Source organism: Otolemur garnettii, unplaced genomic scaffold (genome assembly GCF_000181295.1).
Source record: "Otolemur garnettii isolate 467f Iridium unplaced genomic scaffold, OtoGar3 scaffold00003, whole genome shotgun sequence".
Taxonomy (NCBI): Eukaryota; Metazoa; Chordata; class Mammalia; order Primates; family Galagidae; genus Otolemur; species Otolemur garnettii.
Window position 1 is genome coordinate 17,733,433 of NW_003852398.1, and position 21,006 is coordinate 17,754,438.

The window sequence follows — 21,006 nt, forward strand, 5'->3', positions numbered from 1 at the left end:
CCCCCCGACAATCTTTGAAACGCGGTTGCTCCCAAGCACAATATCACCAAAATCAAGTAGATACAAGCCTGAGATTTTACAAGGTCACAAGTATCCCGTAGAAAGGCACTGAGCTCATGGGTTTCACGTTTTCTGCCAAATCTCAAAAATTTGGGACAATAACATTAAAGTCAATTCCTCATTTCTGAAAAGTTTCCCATTAATATTCATTCCAGGCAAATGAGATCCTTAAAAAAACATTCTACTTTGGAAGGACTAATGCCAGTTCCACCTACTCAGTACATTTTGCTGGCTATGTTAACAAGTAGCTGAATTAGGAGTTCTTAGGAAAGTTCTACCATAAACTACGTAATCTAGAATGATCAGAGTATAAGATTTTCCCATAGGTAAATGAACTGGTTAATGGGGAACTTCCCATAATCCTAATTATTATTATTATTTTGCTGTGTGAGCCAGGGTCAAATTTGAACCCACCACCCCTGGTATATGGGGCCGGCATCCTACTCCTTGAACCACAGGCACTGCCCATAATCATAATAATTATAGCACCAAGTCAAAATACTGTGTACCTGGTGCACAATAAAACAACAAAACACAGTAGGCATTTTCTGTACATTTTGTTGGAGTTGCATGAAGTGGGTACCCATGTGGAAACTGTCATTTAAAAAGAGTAAAAGACTGTTTCAAGGGCACACTAAGTGGTAGGTGTGGAATTTCGACAGCTGGAGCTCTTGCCCATTTTCAAAGGTAGTCACACTCTGAATGTTAAAATCCATTTAACATACTTTCGTCTCTCTATCTTTACTCAGAAGCCAGTAAAGAAAGACTGGGGCCAGCATCTTTACCTCCATTGTAAGCATCAGTTATCTGCTCTGTAGAAGGGTCATTATTAAGAGAGCTTTGGTTAACAGAATTCTGGAAAAGGAGAGTTTGCCTGTTTTCATGCATCATACGCAATGGAAATGGATAAGAACCTAATATCCACTCCAAAATGGAATTTTGTCTTCAGATTGGGATTGAGATTAGGAAATAGCTAAATGTGTACCTTTTACCAACTGACTGTTTTTTTCTCCAGTAGATTTAAATAAAGGAATGGAGGAGAAAAAAGCCAAACAATCCATCTCTAATTAGCGACATCAACTGTCACAGAGGCCTCATTTTAGGGAAAAGATATGATAAATCCTGAACCCAGGCCATCTATATGGCTACGCCAAACAAGTGAGGTATTGATCACAGCACAGAGAGATTTCAGAGGCAAAAATCAGAGCAGCCCCGGGGCTCTGCTGATAGCTGCACACACCACTAATTCACCTCAATGGGCAGGCACCTCTGAGCTCAATTAACCCTTATTCCCAAGGCCACCCATAAACCCCGAGGTAAACATGGCTCTCCTGGCCCTTACTTTCTATCAATGAAATAGATCATTTCTATTGGAGGCTGAGGTGCGATTCCAGCTTATAAATTCACCTTGCTAATAAAGAGACCGATGCCCTCAGTGCGAATGTGCAGGAAAAATTTAGACCACTCAGGGCATCTGTGATTTCTTCTGCCTTCTGTAGCTATTGGAAGGAAATATAAATGCTTTGGAGGAAAAGCAGGTGATGGCAATTGTCCCCTGGTGAAATTGTCTGCACACAGAACATTAGTTGTTAAATATGTACTAGAGCCGTTTTCTTTCTTCTTCTTTTTATTTTTTTAATTCTTTCCTTACTTCTCCTTCTCACCATGACCATTGTTCAGAAGCAAATTGGAAATCTGGTAATTAGGCCCTGACTCACGGTGTAGTATTAGAGTCCTGAGCCAAAGTTCAACACCCTGAAATGAAATTTAAACCAATTAATCTGTTAGATTTTTATCGCTTGTCCGTGTTTTCTCAGCAATTCCCCCAGCACGTGGCCTTTGATCAACTCTCATACAAACGCTAAAATGTGTGCCTGCTGCTAGCAAGATGGGAATGACATTAACATGGTACTCATAAAACAATCAGAGCAGAGAAGCCCTCAAACAGGCAGGGCATAGTAATATTTAATAAAAGCACACACATAATCTTCAGAATTAGCATTTTGTGCCTTGCAGTACCTTTGGGAGAAGAGCTTTTATTTGTGGAGTGATCATTATTATAACAAAGAAGAGCTACCTAATAATTTCCACTTTAACTCTGCAATGTGCCAGGAGCATTTCAGAGCCATTATGCTAAACTGTGGTGGGGTAATCATGTTATTGTCATAGTTTGAAGGAAGGAAAATCTCCTCTACTTTGGTGGCTGGTGAGGGGTGGGGGAAGGGATTTTTTTTTAAAAGGCAAAAGAAAAAAAGAAAACACAAAACCCTAAACTTATATTTTTTATGAGGTTTAGAACCAGAAATTGGCTTATTGGCCTCATGGATAAAGTGTAAAAATTTCTTCGTGAGGAGGAAAGAATCTTTTACTAATTGAATCAAGAATTCGCTGGTAAAAGTGGTTTTGTATTCAAATATCGCCCCCCACCCACATAATATTTTCTCGGAAATAGAATTGTATCGATAATGGGCTATATTGAACTCTTTTGTAAATCTTTTCACTCCCAAATTCCCCCGAATTTATCCACTGTGGCCACTAAAAATGACCTTTCCCTGTCTTCCCTGTGTTTCTCTCTCCCAGTATCTTGAATGAAAGAAAAATTTAAGTCCTTGGCTGTTTCCAAGCTTCTTTGAAACATTTTCTTAGAGAAAATGTTTCCAAAGGAGAGAGGAGAGGCTCAGGGCCCGTTACTCAGCACAGCTGTTTGGTTTGTTTTGCTTTACTGTCAATTTGCTTTAAAAAGTGCAACTATTATCTCAGAGAATTGCGTGTTCTGTTGTTATTTATTATTACTGTAACATATTACCTTAATAAATACTCCTTGAAATCATTCAAACCAGACAGATACCCTTAGAATAAAAGTTAATTGTCTCCCGCTTTCATCAGTACACTCTAGTCACATTCTTTTCTTGCAAGGACCCTCTGAGGACAGTTGACGCATATCTTTCCTTCTGGACCTTTGTCCATCATACCTGTTCACATATAACTGTACACCCCACATATACTATGCACATACTAATGTATCATAGATAATCATTTTTTTAAATAAACAAGATCACACTTTTCATTAGTTTGCAAATTGCTTTTTTCACTTATTAACATATTTTAACCTCTTTCCACATCAGTTTATAGAATTTCTTTTTCATCCATACTAATAATACTCCTAGTATTCCATAGTATGGATATACTATAATTTATTTAACCATGCCCATATTGGGTGAATGTAGACACTCAAACTGTTTGCTGTCTATACCACAGTAAGCATTTGTGTACCTGTAGTTTGGGTACCATGGTTGCAGGTATTTCCAGGTCTGCTTTAAGTCTGGAAGGTTCCAAATGAAAAGTGTGAAATAGCAACCTGTGAGTTAAAGCCACCCCATGAACATTTTGTTTGGCCTGCACATTTTAAAAAAATATTGAATTAGTTGCCAACATTTAAAAGTTAGAGCATTTCATATAAAAATCTGAATTCCTGGCTTCTTTGAAAGAGAAGCCCAAGCCACACTGGGCCTGTGTTTGTGTAGGGCCAGCAGAGCTGGAGCTGAGCAGGGCTGCCACCAGCGTCCCCACCATTTCCAGAGCTCCACAGTGCTGGTGTCCATGGCCATTCATCTATCGCTGCTTGGTCTGAGACGCTGAGCTGCTTTGCCATTTGTATTTTTTGCCTTGGCCCACAGGGATCTGTGAATTCTTAACAGTGGCTCTAAGGTCTGTTTCCTTTAGTTAGTCACAGTGTTTCCCACCTTGCATTTCTCGGCATACTGGAGTTACTCATTTTGGGGGACTGTTCCATGCACTGTTGGATACTTAGCTTTCTCTCTCTCTCTCTTTCTTTTTTTTCTGAGACAGAGTCTCACTCTAATGCCCTGAGTAGGGTGCCATGGCATTATAGCTCACAGCAACCTTAAGTTCTTGGGCTCAAGAGATCCTCTTGCCTCCATTTTTCTATTTTTAGTAGAGACTGGGTCTCACTCTTGCTCAGGCTGGTCTCAAACTCCTGAGCTCAAGTCATCCACCTGCCTCAGCCTCCCAGAGTGCTAGGATTACAGACATGAGCCACCAGGCCCAGCGATACTTAGCATTTTTGCCCGCCAGTTATCAAATGCCAATAGCATCTCCCTCCCTACTGTCTCTCTCCATGGAATAGCCCACTATTCCTTTATGTATTTTCGATAGGAAAATCCCACAGAGCTTCCTCGCAAGACAAATATGCATAACAGATGCATAGGAGCACCTCGAGAACCCCTTTGGGGTCTAAGCTTAGAAAGGTCTGCCTGACTGACCTGTTGTGAGAATGGCATGTAGTCTGGAAGCAGGAATGGGGCTGGGTAAGGATGCATCCTAGAGGTAGGGGGCACTGAGAGTTTGTCACTCTTCCTGGGCTTCTTCCCTTAAGGCATTTTTCTCCAATAAAACTAAGAAGGTGATGTCAACTAGTGTTTTTTCACCAAGTTAGCTCTGGAAGTTTGATGTTCTTTTATTCCTCTGACTAGTTGACATATACCTTTGCTTTTGGAGAGTTGCTCATGGTATTTGAGAATGTCACTTTCCCTAGGAAGTATTTGAAAGCACATACACACGTCTGTACTTACATGACCTCTGTATCCTACAAATCACAAGTAGAAAAAAGAGGGAAGCATTCAAGTCCAAAATCAGTGGCGTTTCCTCTAGGAGGGTTTCTCAAAGACACAGGAACACATCCTTCCATCTCTTTTTGTGCAATGGTGGAGGAGACTGTATATATCTAAAGATACTTTTTTTTAAGTCTTAAAATATTTTCATTGTGTGATTAAAAAAATAAAAATGAACAGAAATCCCAAAGCTAATACTGATAATAAACACCAGGACCATTTTGAGGTCTGTGTGGGTAATTCTAGGGTCAGCAATTAATGATACCACTGGATTCCACACTTTGCCATCATATAGGACTCTCAACTCAGCTTAGTCAAACCAATATATTCTGTTCTCCGCAGATGTAGGAGATATAACAACAACTTTTCTACTTCATTATTGCAACTAAGTAGGTTGAGTTATAAATTAAGAATTAAGATTTGGGGATATTAACAAAATGTTTCCGAACTGCTTATATTTTAAGAACTTTTTGGAGTTGTTAAATATAGTTTCTTTATTTTATAAATTGCTTGAAATAATACATTATATTTCATCATTGGTTTGGGAGCACTTGTTCATGTATTTAAATATTTTTACTTTTCAAGAAAGCTTTTTCTTTAAGAAAAATGCCTGTGCCCGGGGAACATTGATCAGAAACCTCTGTGTACGTTTAAAAGATTAGACAAGAATTTTCAAATTAAGTCTTCAAATCATTCATGTTTTCTTGATTAATTATTTTGTTTTGGGGAGAAAGTAGAGGACAGAAAAATCATCGAAACTGCCCAGTTTTCGTTGTAAACACATTGCTATGAGTTCAGCCAACATGAAATGTTTAGTTTGGATATTTCCAAATTTCTCTGTGCAAATTTTTAAGATTAATTTGAATCAGAATCAAACCCATTCTACTTGTTTGTGTGATGGCACGTGAGCAGTGGTCCCACTGGGCTGGGCTTAATATTTTCTTTCCTTCTTGCAAAAGTTAAAACATGACATTTTGCCAACTTTGACAAAGTCCAAAAATTTTTTGCCAGTTTTTTTTTCCCTTTAAAATTAACTGGTGCTCTCATTGGCTTGAATGTTTGGAAAGTCAGTCTTAGATACTTAATAAACTTTTTATTAAAGAAGAGGGTCTCATTTTGTCTCCTTGCACAATATCTCACTTTCTTTAGAATTTTGCTTTGTTGTTTGTCATAAAAGCAATCACGAGAACATCAGCGTGACATGGTGAAGTTAAAAATCCTCAGTGGCACAAAGGTGCCCTCTGAAAGATTTCAAAAACTATCCAACAATTACACGTATGCCCAGCAATTCTGTTGAAAGTATGCCATGCTCATTAAGCAAACCACCTCCAGTCTATTTGGAATCACAGTATTTGCAATTTATTTCCCATCTCCAAGGGCCATTTGTAATGGAAAGAGAAAAGAGATGAAATTTTGAGAAAGTCATTTCTAGGGTTTTATGCCTGGGAACCACAGCAAAGCAAAGGTCATGGGGACTGTGTGGTTTAGCCCTGACTTAGCTATTTGGTTACGTAAGTCACCCCAAATGACTTGCATTTTTTTTTTCATTTGTGCATCTATAAAATGGGATTCATGACATTTATTTGAAAAAAAACTCAATGATTTTTAATGAGAAATGTTTTTATGTTAGTGTCACAGACAGAAGGCATGCAGCAAGAATCATTTCCTGCTCTGGCCTCTTCTCTTTCTCATCTTCCCATTGGGCAGAAGTGTCTATCAAAAATTATATAAGTTTCCTTTTCAGGAGTATACTTAATTATGAATCCTATAAGGCTTCCAGGAGGTTAAGGAAACTTACTATTTTTACCAAAAAAATCCTTAACATTTTATAAATTAAATTTTACTTCTGAGTTTTATTTCACAAGATTTCAGGTTTGATGGACATTTGGGTAAAAGATGTGTATCCTAATAGAAGCAATGAAAAGAATGCTTTTAAAAAACTAAAGTTGCACCCTTAGGTTTCAGGTCCTAATGTGGCTAGGAAATGCAGAGATCTTGAGAGACTTTCTGTGAGTGAAAAGATAAAAGATTTTTTTTTTCCTTTTTCTCAAGTCTCCGTCATTAAAGTTTGGTTCTAACAGCAGACTCCTTCTCTTTTTCATGTGTGTTGAAAAGCAGCTACTCCCTGTATCAAAGCTATCAGCCCGAGTGAAGGATGGACGACGGGAGGTGCAACTGTGATCATCATAGGAGACAATTTCTTTGATGGGTTACAGGTCATATTCGGTACCATGCTGGTCTGGAGTGAGGTAGGTGTTGTCTGAACATTAATATCTAATAGCTTGATCTAGTTGAAGATACTGTCTATACTTGAATTTCTAATAGAATGTGTAGAATTTAGTGGTGCCTGTCTGGGTGGGCCAGCGCCAGTCTGCAGAACTTTGGGAAACGAGGGAAGGTGGATTGGGGTTGCCAGAAGGCAACACTTTCTACCGGAGTGACTTCCATTCTCTGGTCTGTTAGCACCAGGAGAGAGCTTCTGCTCTGTGACTTGTCCTTTTGGGCTTGCCATGGTAATAGAGGCCTCATTGTGTATTGGTAATTAGAAAAGAGAGACAAAGTCACAAAACATTCAGGAAAAGCCCATTCTGACTTTAGCAAGGTTATAATCCATGGGTATTCGGTAGGCAGAGTCTACTGTAGCCCAGTCTTCAAATTACACCTTTCAAATGGTAGAAATAATCGAGGTGTAGCCAGTTCTTGACTTATTCAATGATTCTTCATTGGAGAGTGTGTGATTTGCTAGGGAAACCTAGAGGCAGCCCTGGGCTTTATCCAGTCCTGGGAATGTATAGCTCTCAGTGTGTGACTGTGACCCTGTGAAAATGACTATGCTCTATTTGTGCAGTGATTTCCAAGCACCACAGTCATTATTTTAACCTGCTACTTAATTTACTTGGCCACCACCAGCATTAGCACAAGACTGTAAAACCTGAACTTCACCATTACCTAGACGCCATGTCAAGCTTTCCATTGCTCTCTGAATTCTGAGCTTTGATTTCTTAACCAGCATGCTCAGAGCGCCTTCTCTTTTACCTCACCACAGTTGAGAATAAAAACGAAGTCAGGGCTACTGGTTACCATAGGGTCCATCCATCCCACTTGCTGCGTAAGTACCTAGTCACTTTATTGAGATATATGTATGCTGGAGAGCATGCTAGGCTCTTGACATAGATCACCTCACTCTTCTCTCCATATGAGGAGATGCTCTTACCATGTATTTTTTTTTGATAAGAATATTAAGGCTTAGCGATAAATAGCTACATAACCACAGAGCAGCTCCCCCAAACCGGTAGAGGATAAATGATACAAATGTGACCACACAAAGTTTTCATTTCTGGTTGTCCTCCCATGACACCACAGTTTAGCCCATCTAGATATTTTAAATGTGTGTTTTTTCTTTAGAGGGGCCAACAGATAAACTGAGAGTTAAGACTGTGCTACTTCGGTGTGTCTATCTTTCCAGAGGAAAGCCTGTCCTTTTTTGTAGGCCTTCTGTGTCCACCACTCACTGTCAATAACCCACTCAAGCAAGCCCCTTGCCAGCCTGCGCTACTGCTGCTGTGATATTTCCCACTCCGCCAACAAGAGGCACACATGTGGCCAGAGCATCAAAACTCTCATAAAGCTGAATCAGAGATGGTCTTCTCAGTTTGCCCAACTAATTATCATCCAAATTAGAACATTTGGGGCATGAAAGGTAGACTAAGCTCCCCCACTGACTGCACCCCACTTTTTGTTGCATCCATTGGGTTGTAAATTATAAGCGCTAAGCCCATGGCATGTTGTGCTGCCAACCTGGAGTCTTCATCCTGCTGGAGAGGACAGTCCTCACAATACAGCCCCTCCCAGATCTTGTGGGCTGTGTCTGCATCCCTTTCCCTCCCTCTTTCTGTTGTCTCTCATGGAAGTTGGGAGAGGAGAAGAACAACTATAAGAGGACTCCTTACTTCTTCTCATTACTGTCAAAATAAGGCCTGAGAAGTGGGACTCAGAATTAGCAGTGAGTCTTATTGACCCTCTGAGAAGAAGGCGGGTTAGTCCGAAGCTTCCTTTAAAATCTCGTGCCTTCTTAGCCCAAGTAGACCTCGCTGGATGTGCAATAAGAGCATACCAGGAACATTCATTTGACCTCTGCCTTGCCCATAGTCCAGGTCCCACTGTTTCCTCTTGATTCCCTATTTTCTTGACCTCTTTTGGAAACAGCTAAGGGAGGTTAATCTCCAACTTAAATTTTTCCAAATTGCTTTAAAGAATTTGTTTCCATATAACAAAGTTGCTAGAAATAATGGAGAGGAAAATCCATTCAAGAAATATTTTCGTCCTGTTCCTTCCTCTCTCCCTCCACTGCCATGGCACTGCATGTACCCAGAGCCCCTCTCCACCTTGCCTCAGAACTCAGGCTGGGTCCAGCCAGGAGGTGAGAGTGGAGGATGCCTGCTCCTTCTTAACTCACCCCTCCTCCACAGCTGCTCCTGGTTATAGCTATGTCATAAATCAACTATGACCCTGTCTTGGTGGAAACCTACTACATAGTTTCCCAAAATACTTGAGCAGATATTCTTTTAAAATAAGAAAATCCAACTGTATTCACTATTGAGTATCTGGTGGAGGACTGTAAATTGGGCTGTTATCATCATGATTGTCCCAATCTTCAGAATAATGAGGCTTGCAGAAGGGAATCTTTTCTGTGTGTTATTCGAAAACTGTTTCTATATTTAGGTTTTCATAAGGCTATTTGGCACACACGATTTTCTCTGCCTTTTGTGCAGGGAGAGAATTTGGTACTGCCCCAAATAAAAAAATCTATTGTAGAATGGTGAGAAATTGAGACATAGCTCATACTTACTAAAGGTTTTTCCAGTGTAGGCACTTTAGGGATATTATTTTGATCCCATGATAGCCCTGTGTTAGATACTCCTACCAGTCTGATTTTACAGATGAGTAAACTGGGAATCAGAGAGGTGAAAAACTTCCACAAGGTTACATAAACAGTGCTTGAGATTGGATTTGAACTATACTGCATGTTTTTACAGAGAAAGTAAAAGTCCTAGTTAATAAGACAACAAATGCAGTCTGGAGAGAGGAAAGAATGAAACTAGGGGAATGTCTTTTTTTTTATTTTGTAGGAGCAAAAAAATCTGAACCAAGTTTGAGGCCATTTCTCAAGGCTAGCCTGGCCTAGAAATCAGAACTTGATATGGCAAATGTTTAAGAAAAGACAGTGATGAAAAAGCTATAAAGAATGCAGCATGTAACTCACACGTAGTATTAGCTAATACACATGGAGCACTCGGTTTCTGCCAGGCAGGGTGCTAAGTGTTCAGTATGGCCCTCACGCAAGCCTCACAACTGTATGCATTGTTGTTTTCATTTTACTGTTCAGGAAATAGAAATTTGGGGAAGTTAAATAAATAGTTCAGTTATCAAGTGACAGAGGGGCTCACCTTCTTAATTTTCTATGATTTAGCCCATGCCATTTTTTTTTTCAGTTTAATATAAAGATACAAATGATTAGATTATCTTGTTTGCATTTGTCAGGCAATGTCCAAGCTGTAGTTGAGCCCTTCACCCAGGGGGTGTGCTGTGTACCCTTACATATCCTAATGATGCGACCACACCAGTCCCCCTTCGTCTTCCCCGCTCCCCTCTTCCTTCTCTTCTTCTCTTTCCTTCCCCCCCCATTCCATTCCCCTTGAATTTAACTGTGTTTTTCTTTCTTATGAGTCTGTAGTTGTTTTTCTTTTGGTTTTGCATTAGTATTGAATAGATTAGATAGTTGCTTTTCCATTCTTGTGATAATTTAATAAGGAGAATATTCTTCAACTCCATCCAGGTTAGAGTCATCATCTTTTTATACGTCTGAATAGTATTCCCTGGTGTACATACACACAGTTTATTAATGCATTCATGTGTTGATGGGCACTTGGGTTCATTCTACATCTTGGTAATTGTGAATTGAGCTGTAGTAAACATTCTAGTACAAATGTCCTTATGATAAAATAATTTTTTTTCTTCCGGGTAGATACGTAGAAATAGGATTAAGGGATAAAATGGAAGGTCTACTTTTAGCTTTTTGAGGAGTCTCCGTACTTCTTTCTAAAGAAGCTGTGTTAGTTTGCAATCCCATCAACAGTGTAAAAGTGTTCTTCTTTCCAAGTCCATGCCAGAATCTGCAGCTTTGGGACTTTGTTATTTGGAATATTCTCATTGGGGTTAGGTGATATGTCAAGATTTTCTTTTTTTTAGTTATTGTGTTCAGACATTTATACTCTATACTCAGTAAATTTTACATGTACCCTACCCTTCCTCTATCCATCCTCCCTTCTCCTCTCCCCTCCCTTTCTCCTTCTTCTTGGACTATAATTGGGTTATAGCTTTCATATGAAAGTTATAAATTAGTTTCATAGTAGGGCTGAGTACATTGGATACTTTTTCTTCCATTCTTGAGATACTTTGCTAAGAAGAATATGTTCCAGCTCTATCCATGTAAACATGTAAGAGGTAAAGTCTCCATCTTCTTTAAGGCTGCATAATATTCCATGGTATGTACATATACCACAATTTATTGATCCATTCATGGGTCAGTGGGCACTTGGGCTTCTTCCATGACTTAGCAATTATGAATTGTGCTGCAATAAACATTCTGATGTAAATATCTTTATTATGAAGCGATTTTTGGTCTTTTGGATTTGCCTTTCCCTGATGAGTAGGGACAATGAGCATTTTTAGGCTATGCCATTTTTATCCCAGGGTTTTTCCTATCAGACCAGGATATTATGCTCAACATTGCCATGATGCCCTGTACTGAAGGCATCTTGACAGTTACTGTCACCTAATAAGGTAAGGTACGGTTGGCATGTATACAGTCAGAGAGATAAGAGGAATTCCCTCCATTTTTCAGTGGTATGTGTTCGTGGTTAAGTACCACTGACTTCTAAAAATAATTTATTCCAGTGAAGTAAAAGATACATTCCTTGTGCTAGGGCAAGACAGTTAAAATGTATAGGCCTTACCTCCAGAGTGGGACCTTTATCTACCCCAAGTCTTTGCCCCCAGATAACATGATCGGAAGGTTCATGCCACCTCTCAGATCTAGTACTTCTCATTTTAAGTAGACTTTTATTACTCCTTCATTTCATTAACTCTGTAACCCAACATTGTAGATTAGCAGCTGATGTTATTGTTTGGAGCCTTTTTTAGCTCGATAATTTTTAAAAGAGCAAGAGAAAATAGGGCTGGCTGGATTTATCCTCATCTGTACTCTTCTATCACCAACCCAATCTTTCACAAGTGAGTATTTCAGTTAAGCTCACTGATTGCCCCCTGAGGGTTGGGAAGAAGAAAGGGGGCACATCATTACTCCAGACTTAGGGCTGCCTCTGCCAGCTCCCAAGTCCACATGGCTTTCTTGTGAATTTGGTCTGCCATCTTTGTCACTCTTTCTTTATTATTTCTTGCCCTTTCTCCTTTCCTTCTTTTTAGAAAGTAAATTATTTTACTGATATTCTTATGTTCCTTACCCTGCCTTATTCCAAAAACCTTAAAAAAATGTTTACAGGGTTGTATGCCTAAGTCTTGGAAAACCAACAAGGTTGATGTGCGATAACGTTTGATGTGGGTGGAGTTTTTTCTTGACCAGAAGTGTACTTGGTTGCTTTGCTGCCAACATAAGATGTGGAGCAGGGAGAGGCTCCTGCTACTGGTCTGAAGAAGGAATCATTATTTTAATATCTCCTCTGAATTCTTCCAGTTTCTAAACAATGAGTACTGAGTACTGATTGGCTTGCCTGCTAGGTGTTTAGCACTGGGATAGGTACTGCGGGTAATTAAGGTTGGGATTTGTGGGATCTGGTGTTTTATTTAGAAAGACAGCTTGCTCCCATGAAGCAAATTAGAGAGTTACGTAATATATTTATATAATCTAGTATTAAATTGGTGGCTTAACATTTAAGGCAGGGTTCTAGAAGGCAGAGAAAGTGTAGGCAGAAGTAGACTATTCAATAAAACTGATCAAGTTCCTATTATGCATAGATGGATCTCTGTGCTAGGTACCTTGGGCTCCTCTAACCACCCCCCTTTCTTTTTAGATTACAGGAATATGTAATAGAATTAATACAGCTTAAAGTATTTAAATTGTCTGTGAAAAAAAAAAAGTCCAACAGTGGGATTCCATGGGGGTAGTGGAGGCCAACGAGCCAGTTGAGAGACCATGATATTAATTGTCCTTCCGTTGCCCAACCAGAGAATCTAGAATTAGTCAACATTAGTCACTAGGTCTCAGTTTTTCCATCTGAAAATGAGGAGCTTTGACTAAATCCTCTTTGAAATCCGTGCTACGACTCTAGTGATTCCTTTTTGCTAGCGTTTATTCTCCTGAGGCTCCCCCCCTCAAAGTAAGAAGGGAACAGTGATGGTGGGTGGGAAGCATCTTTTATTCCTCTGCTATTGTCTTTTTCTTTTATAGCACACTTGTATTACACACATATAAAGCTTATTTGCAAAAGGACTTTTTGAACTTCAGCAAAACAATTTAATTAGTGACAAAATTGGATCTCCCTGTTGTTACATCTTCAGTCAATATTTGTACTCTCTGTGCATCAGATTCTGGTATCTGATATGAACCTGAAACTTGAATCAGAATATTGCCCTAATTCATCTTCCATATAGCTATGGGCTACTAATTCCTTGGGATCTTAATTGATACCCTTTGAGAGGTAAGAGAGGGAGAATTTTCCTGGAAAGTTTAGGAAGGGTTGAGTCAAACAAATTCAATTTGTCCTTGTTCTAGGACTTTGCAGAACTTTTGAGGTACTAATATGCACCATTAATACTAGGATTCAGTGTCCAGCATATCCCAAACTTTCTGAATACAGAACCCTCTTTTTTTAAGGATCACCTTACAGGAAGATGTATTGGTGATGGATGAAGTGCATTCTGATTGCACGTTAATGAAGCCAAGTCATGAAATTCAGCCATGAAGTGACTGGGCTGAGATAGATGTGAGAAAATCCTCTGAAATATTTGCAGAGTATCATTCAGATTAGATCAGGAATGTGTAGAGCCATTATTCTTTAATGCTGTGAGGCTTTGAACAAGACTTCCCTCATGTTTTGCATCTGGTTTTAGTCAGTATACACTTGGCATTAGATGCTGTGTGATTTTCTAGGGCAGCTGTGTTTACAGATTGCTGGTAACCACCTAGCTCAGATTGGAGAAGCCAAAGTTTCCTTGTGGCACGAACCAAATAGCCTTACCCAGGGGTTATGCATTGTCTTCTTCATCAAAGTGAATGTTTGTTTCAACTGCATTCCCAGAGATAGAAAACAAAGTCAAAAGAAAGCGCTGTGGAGGGGTTCATCTCTGGGTGAATATAGTTGGGTGAATAGCCACTTGGGCTCTGAGAAGCAATTTTGCCACTTGAATCCAAAAATTGGAAAACAAAGTTTTTGTTGTTATTATTTTGAGACAGTCTTACTATATTACCCCAGGCTAGAGTGCTAAGTTCCCTGGCCTCAGAGCTCACAGCAACCTCAAACTCTTGAGCTCAAGTGATCCTCCTGCCTCAGCCTCCTGAGTAGCTGGGACTACAGGCACCTGCTATAACACCTGGCTAGTTTTGTTCTAGAGATGGGGTTAGTAGAGATGGGGTTTTTCTCTTGCTCAGGCTTGTCTTGAACTCCTGAGTTCAAGCAATACACCCTCCTTAACCTCCCAGAGTGCCAGGATTACGGGTGCCAGCACCAGGCCATTGCAGTCTTTTTTTTTTCTTTTTTCATTGTAAAGTCTTAAAGGCAGTTCTTGATTCTTTCTTGCTATCTATCTCTACTTTCCATTCTTTGAACACATAACTCAGAGAAATGATTGTAAATAAAAAAGAGGGTTTGCTTCTCTGTGATACTGCAGAGTAGATGGCTAAAACACATTCCACTGTAAGTTTCCCCATCCTTTTTTGCCCAGCCTTGACTTGAACCAAAGGTAAAGTGCAGAATTTGGGGTTCTCCAAGAAATTTTCTCAGTCATAAAGTGCAGCTTTCTTATTTGTTGAGAAAATGAGGCTCCAGGGTGGAACAGTGACTTGTCCTAGGAGTGTATTAGGCACTTAATGCTGGGATTATAACCCAGTTCTCCTGACACCCAGCCTCACCACTGTTCAGCTTTGAGTTGTACCATATTTTCTCATGAAATTTCCATAAGCTTTTAACATACTTTCATAAATTTATGAAACCTTTCCAAAGTTTATACCTAATTGCACCCACACCGTCATGACTTATCTAGACCACATTGTATATGAGATACAGTTCCATTAAAATAAAAAAGAAAATGAATATGGAGAAAGACATGCCACCTTTAAAAAAATATTCATAATGGAAATGTGATTCTATGTAAATAGTTGTGCTCATTTATTTTAAATGTTGAGGCGTACATGTGTAAATTTAATTCAAAGTTGATTAAATGAGTGGGTCTAAAATAATTCCTAATTGCCCAATTGCTCCTAAATATATATTTCAAAGTCTGTATTTAGCCTATGCTTACTGACTCTATATTACATGGAAATGCTTGACACAAAATCATGAACTTTTATTTGTTAAAAAGAACAGTCTGAATCAGTTGCCTTACACTTTCAGTGTGACTTTGAAGGACAGTTTTCAAGCCCAAGTGATTTTATGGGGAATCATTTTTAAACGAGCCAGCATATTAACAAAAAAACAGATAAAAATGATCTAATGGTGTTTTTAATATGGTTACATAGTTATAGCCGTGCTCACTGTATTCCTAAGAATGGTTTAGTCTATATTTTTATTTTTAATGACTGAGGCATTTGAAATCTATTTTCTATATTGATAATTATTGGATAGTTAAAAAGGACTTTAAGATGACATTTTCAGGTAATTGTTTATAGCATGTTCTGGAGATACAGGTATGTGCCTGTAACTTGAAAAAATGAACCACACAGCCCGGTGCTGTGTTTCTAATTTTAATACGAAATCCAGGACAGAATCGACACCTGGCTGCAGTTGGGTAACTTTTATGAAAGAAGTGGATATCCATCCAGTGCCGTCCTTTCCTGAGTGGGAGCCTGCCTGAAGCCCTGAACTTATAAACCTTTACGCCTTCTTCCTTCTATCCTTTAAGCTTTCTCTTTCCTAGAGCCACAGTCTCTTCATTTGGGATTCAACCACCCACCTTAAGATTCTATCCTTTCTTTCCAGCCTCCTCACCCACCATTCATCTTGACTCATGTTCTGGCCACAGGGACCTGTCCACTGCGCCTTGTGCTTACAGTGACTTTTGTCCTGTCTCTTTCGTGCTGTTCCTTCCCCCAGGATGCTGTTCCTTCTTTTCTGTACCCATCTTGCCCTGCCCTTTAAGATCCTGTAAAATATCAGCTTTTTCTGTAAAAGCTCCCCTACCTCTCCAGGTGTGGACTATTTTCTCTTCGGTCTAAGTTCCTATATTGCTTTATCGCTACCATATTATGTTCCTTACACCTTTCTGTCTTTAATTATTGTGATTTGGGGGGCATACCTCTTCCTTAAAGCGGGATCCATGCTAAATTCAGCTCAGTCTTGTGTAGTTTGTAGCACAGAGCTTCACACATTAGAGGCATTCATGAAAATGTGTTGAATGATACTACTTCCTCTGTCTCCTCTTCATTCATTCATTCACTCATACAAATGCTCCCGGCTAGCAACTGTTGTATTTGATGATGATTCAAAGTGTCACTACTAGATAGGTGGTAGTTTAGTTTTTGTTAAGGCATGTGTGGGTAGGTGGTTTCTATTTAGATATATTTGTTGTGTAATTAGCTATGCACATAAATGCCTTAGTGCAAATCTATTCGTGATGGTGAAGATTGAGTAGTAATAGAACTGGCACTTACTGTGTGATTGTTATAGGTATGCTTTCCCCTAGACTCATTATAGGCACTGTATTAATTAATCTATATATTAACACAATGGATAAGTCCCCTCCCTGTCCTCCTCGAGCCCTGCCCCCAATAATGAAACTGAAGGTCACAGAGGTTGAGTGACAGTATCAAATGTCCCACAGCTGGTTATTTGCAAAGCTTGAATTTGAACCAAAAGCCATCTGACTTCAGAACCACCCCTTCACCATCTAATACCACACATGAATGTAGTAAAATGTATGCACTCAGAGAAGTGCTGTAATAACCTCAGCTCTCCAAAATTCAGCATGAAATCAGAAGCAAGCACAAAGTAAATAAATAAAAGACTTGGGGGTAACCAGAACAGTAATTTTTAACAAACTCCATTATCTGTTTTCCCGAGTGACAACACATTAGAAGAGCATACTAGAGGCAGGTCACATGTGGAGGCAGGTTGTGGGATATAGGCTCAGTGGCAGCTGATGGCCTGATGTCTGGGGCAGAAATGGAAAACCTAAAAAGCAGACACAGAGCTACATCACTGTGCAGCTTATTAATGACTGTTTATAACAATGGTTGCCTTGAGTCGTCAAGAAAGAGCCAGAAATTATATTCAGGGTATTCAGTTCAAAACAGCAAGACCTGTGCAGTCCATCCTCAGAAGACCTGCAGAAGTAGTCACAGAGCCACAGGATTCAAAGAGTTTGGATGCATTTTTTTTTTTTTTTGCAGAGTTTACTTATGTAGCATCTCTTAGTTCTGAAAGAATTTATTAAATGATGAGTTACTGATGATATGTGCATGTGTTAATGTATGCAGTATGCAGATATGCACAACACCACAGAAGATGTTAGATTGAGACTCGGTATCTTATAGCACTGATACCTTTTTTTTTTCTTCAAGCTTTGCAAGACTTCCAAAGTCCTTTGGTGGAAGGTGAATTCATTCTTTTCCATCTATCAGTCTTTTGGCTGTTGTATTTTTCTTTCTTAATTCGATAGGCAAAGATTCGACCCTATAAACTGCCAACTTTGATAACAAGCTTTATCCCCTTCCATAAACACATTTGGCTTTCCTTTGTCTTTTATATTTTAATTTTCAAACAGACAAGGAACACAGGACCCTGAGCCAGGCCCGGGGTAGGGAATGATCTTGGTCCTTTTTGACTGAATTTAGAAAAACAAGCCTTGAGAAAGAGCTCATTGTGCAGTTTCAAACCACTGGGATTGGCGTCGCTGCTGTCTGATCCTCTCCTGGATACCCTGGACCTCAGGGGCTCACCAGTGCTTTTCCAGCTCCCAGATGGTCAGAACGCAATCCAGTCTTTCATGGAGCCCAATTGGCACAAGATCCACATCCTGGGAAGACAGCTGGAGAAAGTTTATTTAAAAAATAAATTACAAAATAAATAAATAAATAAACCCACAAACCAGAGGTGGTTGAAGCATCATGTATTTATTTTAGCCTTTTTTCTCCCAAATCTGTTATTTGGAAAGATGGCTGCATTGCTGTTTTGTTTACTACAATCAGCTACATTGATTTAGGGGCCCAGGTAGATTCCTGGTCAGAAGAACTGGGCACTCTATTTCTGTGAATGCTTAATGAGGCTATCAGGAAGTTTGTGGCAGTCGGTAAAACTTTTTTTTTTTTTTTTTTTTTTGATAAAAGGAATTCTCAATGAAGTAGTGTTGATTTTTTTTTTTTTTTAAGATTTTTAAGGGACTTTATTGAATCTTCATCTTAATTATTAGAGGCAGTTAAACAGTGTCATGATTTTACTCATTCAATGTTCAATGAGTTTTTATTGGGTATCAAGCAGTTCCAAGGCCCTGCTTAACACTGGGAACACACTGAAAACAGCAAAGGCAAGTTCATAGGCTCAGGGCCTGATACTCTACTCAGGGATACAGACGATAAGTGGGAAAGTCTACATCTGTCTAGGTCTGTCTGTGCCTATGCCTGCATCTAAGCTGAGAGACGTTTCAGACGGTGTTAACACTGCTGACTATTCAAAAGCTCGGTCTTCAATCCCCTATTTTAACTCAACTCCTGAGACTTTAGTTTCAGACATCTTTGCTAATATTCATACATAAAGTTTATCTTTGGGGATTCATGTGACTCAACATATTTGGCTAAACATCAGTTTAAAGTTATTTTCTTGAAAGGACAAAAGGAAACCAGAATGTTTGCGAAACAGTAAATGCCTTCACTGGCTTTCTCTCACGTTCCTTGAGAAATCATATACTGCCTTTGAGACAGGCAATTTGGGGGAATGAAGGAATCCGTGTTATGAAATCCGGAGAACTCTGATTAGGGAACAAACCAAAATACACTGAGGAACTCAGGGGAAGAGCTGGCATCCTCTAATTTATGTTGTATCCACTTCAGGGAAATAAAGATATAATATAGAGGTTCAACCAGTATGGTCACCAAGAATATATACTCTTCGTATTTCAGCTTCCTTTAGGAACTCCTAAAAATAATCCTTTTAAAATGCTGTGTCTCACTACAAAAAGATTTATGTTTCAGAGTAGAGGGAAAACAATTTTGTGTGTTTGGTCACTGACACAGTGGTATTGCTTTAAAAACCCCTTCCTTTGATTTGGTTTCAGAGCTTTAATTATTCTTTTATGTTACAGTTTCCTTATTTAAGTGTCTGCTTCATGTCCATCACTCAGTACCCCCTGCCTCTCTCAGAAGAGATGGGTATTATTATCTTAGTTGAGGAGGAGGGAGAATGCTGTGAGCATTATTAATACATAAATTAAAAAATTAATCTGGAAAGTGCTATGGGGTCCCTAGAGAAGCTCTACCCAAACACAAAGCATATTTAATGTTATTATAAGTACCTCCGTGCAGCAGATAGGAGCTGGTGCAATGTAACATTGGTAAACTGAGACACGGAGCATGGCAGTGGGTGAATGGATTAGCCTTAGAACCTAAACCCTTGAATGGGTAACACTGAAAAACCATCATACCAGTCCCCAGTTTAGGCTTTTTCTAGTTATAAATGTTAATTGTTTTTCCAGAGAAGAAACTTGTCCTTCCTTTTACCCCTTCCCTTTGAGTCTTTGCTTGTTTTGGACTTTTTTCCCCTTTTACTTTTTAGTGTTGAAGGTGATTAAGGTTAAAATAGTGAATCCTAAAACTAGTAATGAAAAGTCGCTGATGTGCTTTCTAGTAATCCCAGTTATTTTTTGGCTTTGTGGCTTGGAATTTCAAACTGTGTTTATTTTATATAGTCCCGTTGGTTGGAAAACATGCATAAAGGCTCATCTTGGAACTGCTTTTTTTGTTTTGCTGGGGAATCATTTTCAGCTTGCCTTTCACCGGTGAGGAAAGTTATTTTGAGTCCCTACTGTATCCCAAGATCTAACAGGAGAAGCTAAGGAGAGACAATTCCTGTTCTCAAAGTCAGGGTAGGGTACACAGTCCATATACCAGAGATTGCAGAAAAATAGTACAGAGTCATATGGAGAGACAGTCTTGGTTGTAGAATGATGGTCATTAGTCAGGCTGATTGGCTAGTTCCAGCTGGTTCCTTGATCACATTTCTTAACTTTTGTGAAACTGATTTTTCTCCTCTATGATTTGGCTAACCACCATATCTGCCCCCTACTATTATAGGTTGTAAATAACTGAAAGAGCTTAGCCCAGTGTTTGACACATGGGGAGAAGACAGTGGAGGTCATTATTACTGGAGTCATCATTGGACTTCCTCAGTTTAGTGAGAACTAGAGTGACCCAGATAATAAATGCTCCTGGCTCCAGGAGACTGTGATTCCTAAGACTTCCCCTTCCCCCAGAATTCTACAACATGTTCCTGTTAATGTTTTAAACATCAAGAACTCTCATTTACTTGCCATGTGGGCCATACTTTTGGTACAATGAGTGTATTTATTTATTTATTTAGACAAAGTGAGACTCTGTCACCCTGGGTAGAGTGCCATGGTGTCATAGCTCATAGCAACCTCAACTTTTGGGGTCAAGAGATCTTGCATCAGCTTCCCAAGTAGCTGGGACTACAGGTGTGCACCACCATGCCCAGCTAATTTTTTTTTTTTTTTAGTGGAGACAGGTTCTCATTTTTGCTCAGGCTGATCTTCAACTCCTAAGCTCAAACAGTCTTCGTACCTCGGCCTCCCAGAGTGCTAGGATTACAGACATGAGCCACCAAGCCTGGCCAATGAGAGGCTTTATAAAAACCATTTAGAGAGTTGTTTTCTCCTCTGCCTGGCCCTTCTTCCAGACTTTACAGGCTCCCTGTAAAGTTCTATATGTACAACTGCTTGATCTGCCTTGCATTCTCTCCTGATTCCAGCACTTCTGTCAAGGAGAGTTGATATTCTTCTGCCTTTGCATCTGGGTTTCATCTCTTTCATGGTCACAGCTCCTTCACTTTGCACCCAGAGGCCTCACCTGGCC

General features: G+C 39.5%; 1 protein-coding gene across 10 annotated transcripts in view; it reads left to right on the forward strand.

The window, feature by feature from the left end:
• EBF1 (early B cell factor 1) overlaps window positions 1-21,006 on the forward strand; it is a 398,643-nt gene that overhangs the window by 289,611 nt on the left and 88,026 nt on the right. For 6 of the 10 annotated variants that reach the window (XM_023514772.1, XM_012807210.2, XM_023514773.1 and 3 more), the window contains one exon: window positions 6,810-6,940. In XM_023514772.1, coding sequence (XP_023370540.1) covers window positions 6,810-6,940 — 131 coding nt within the window. Of the gene's footprint in view, window positions 1-6,806; window positions 6,941-21,006 lie in introns of all 10 variants that reach the window. The other 4 variants (XM_023514769.1, XM_023514785.1, XM_003781995.3 and 1 more) reach the window with 1 other exon arrangement.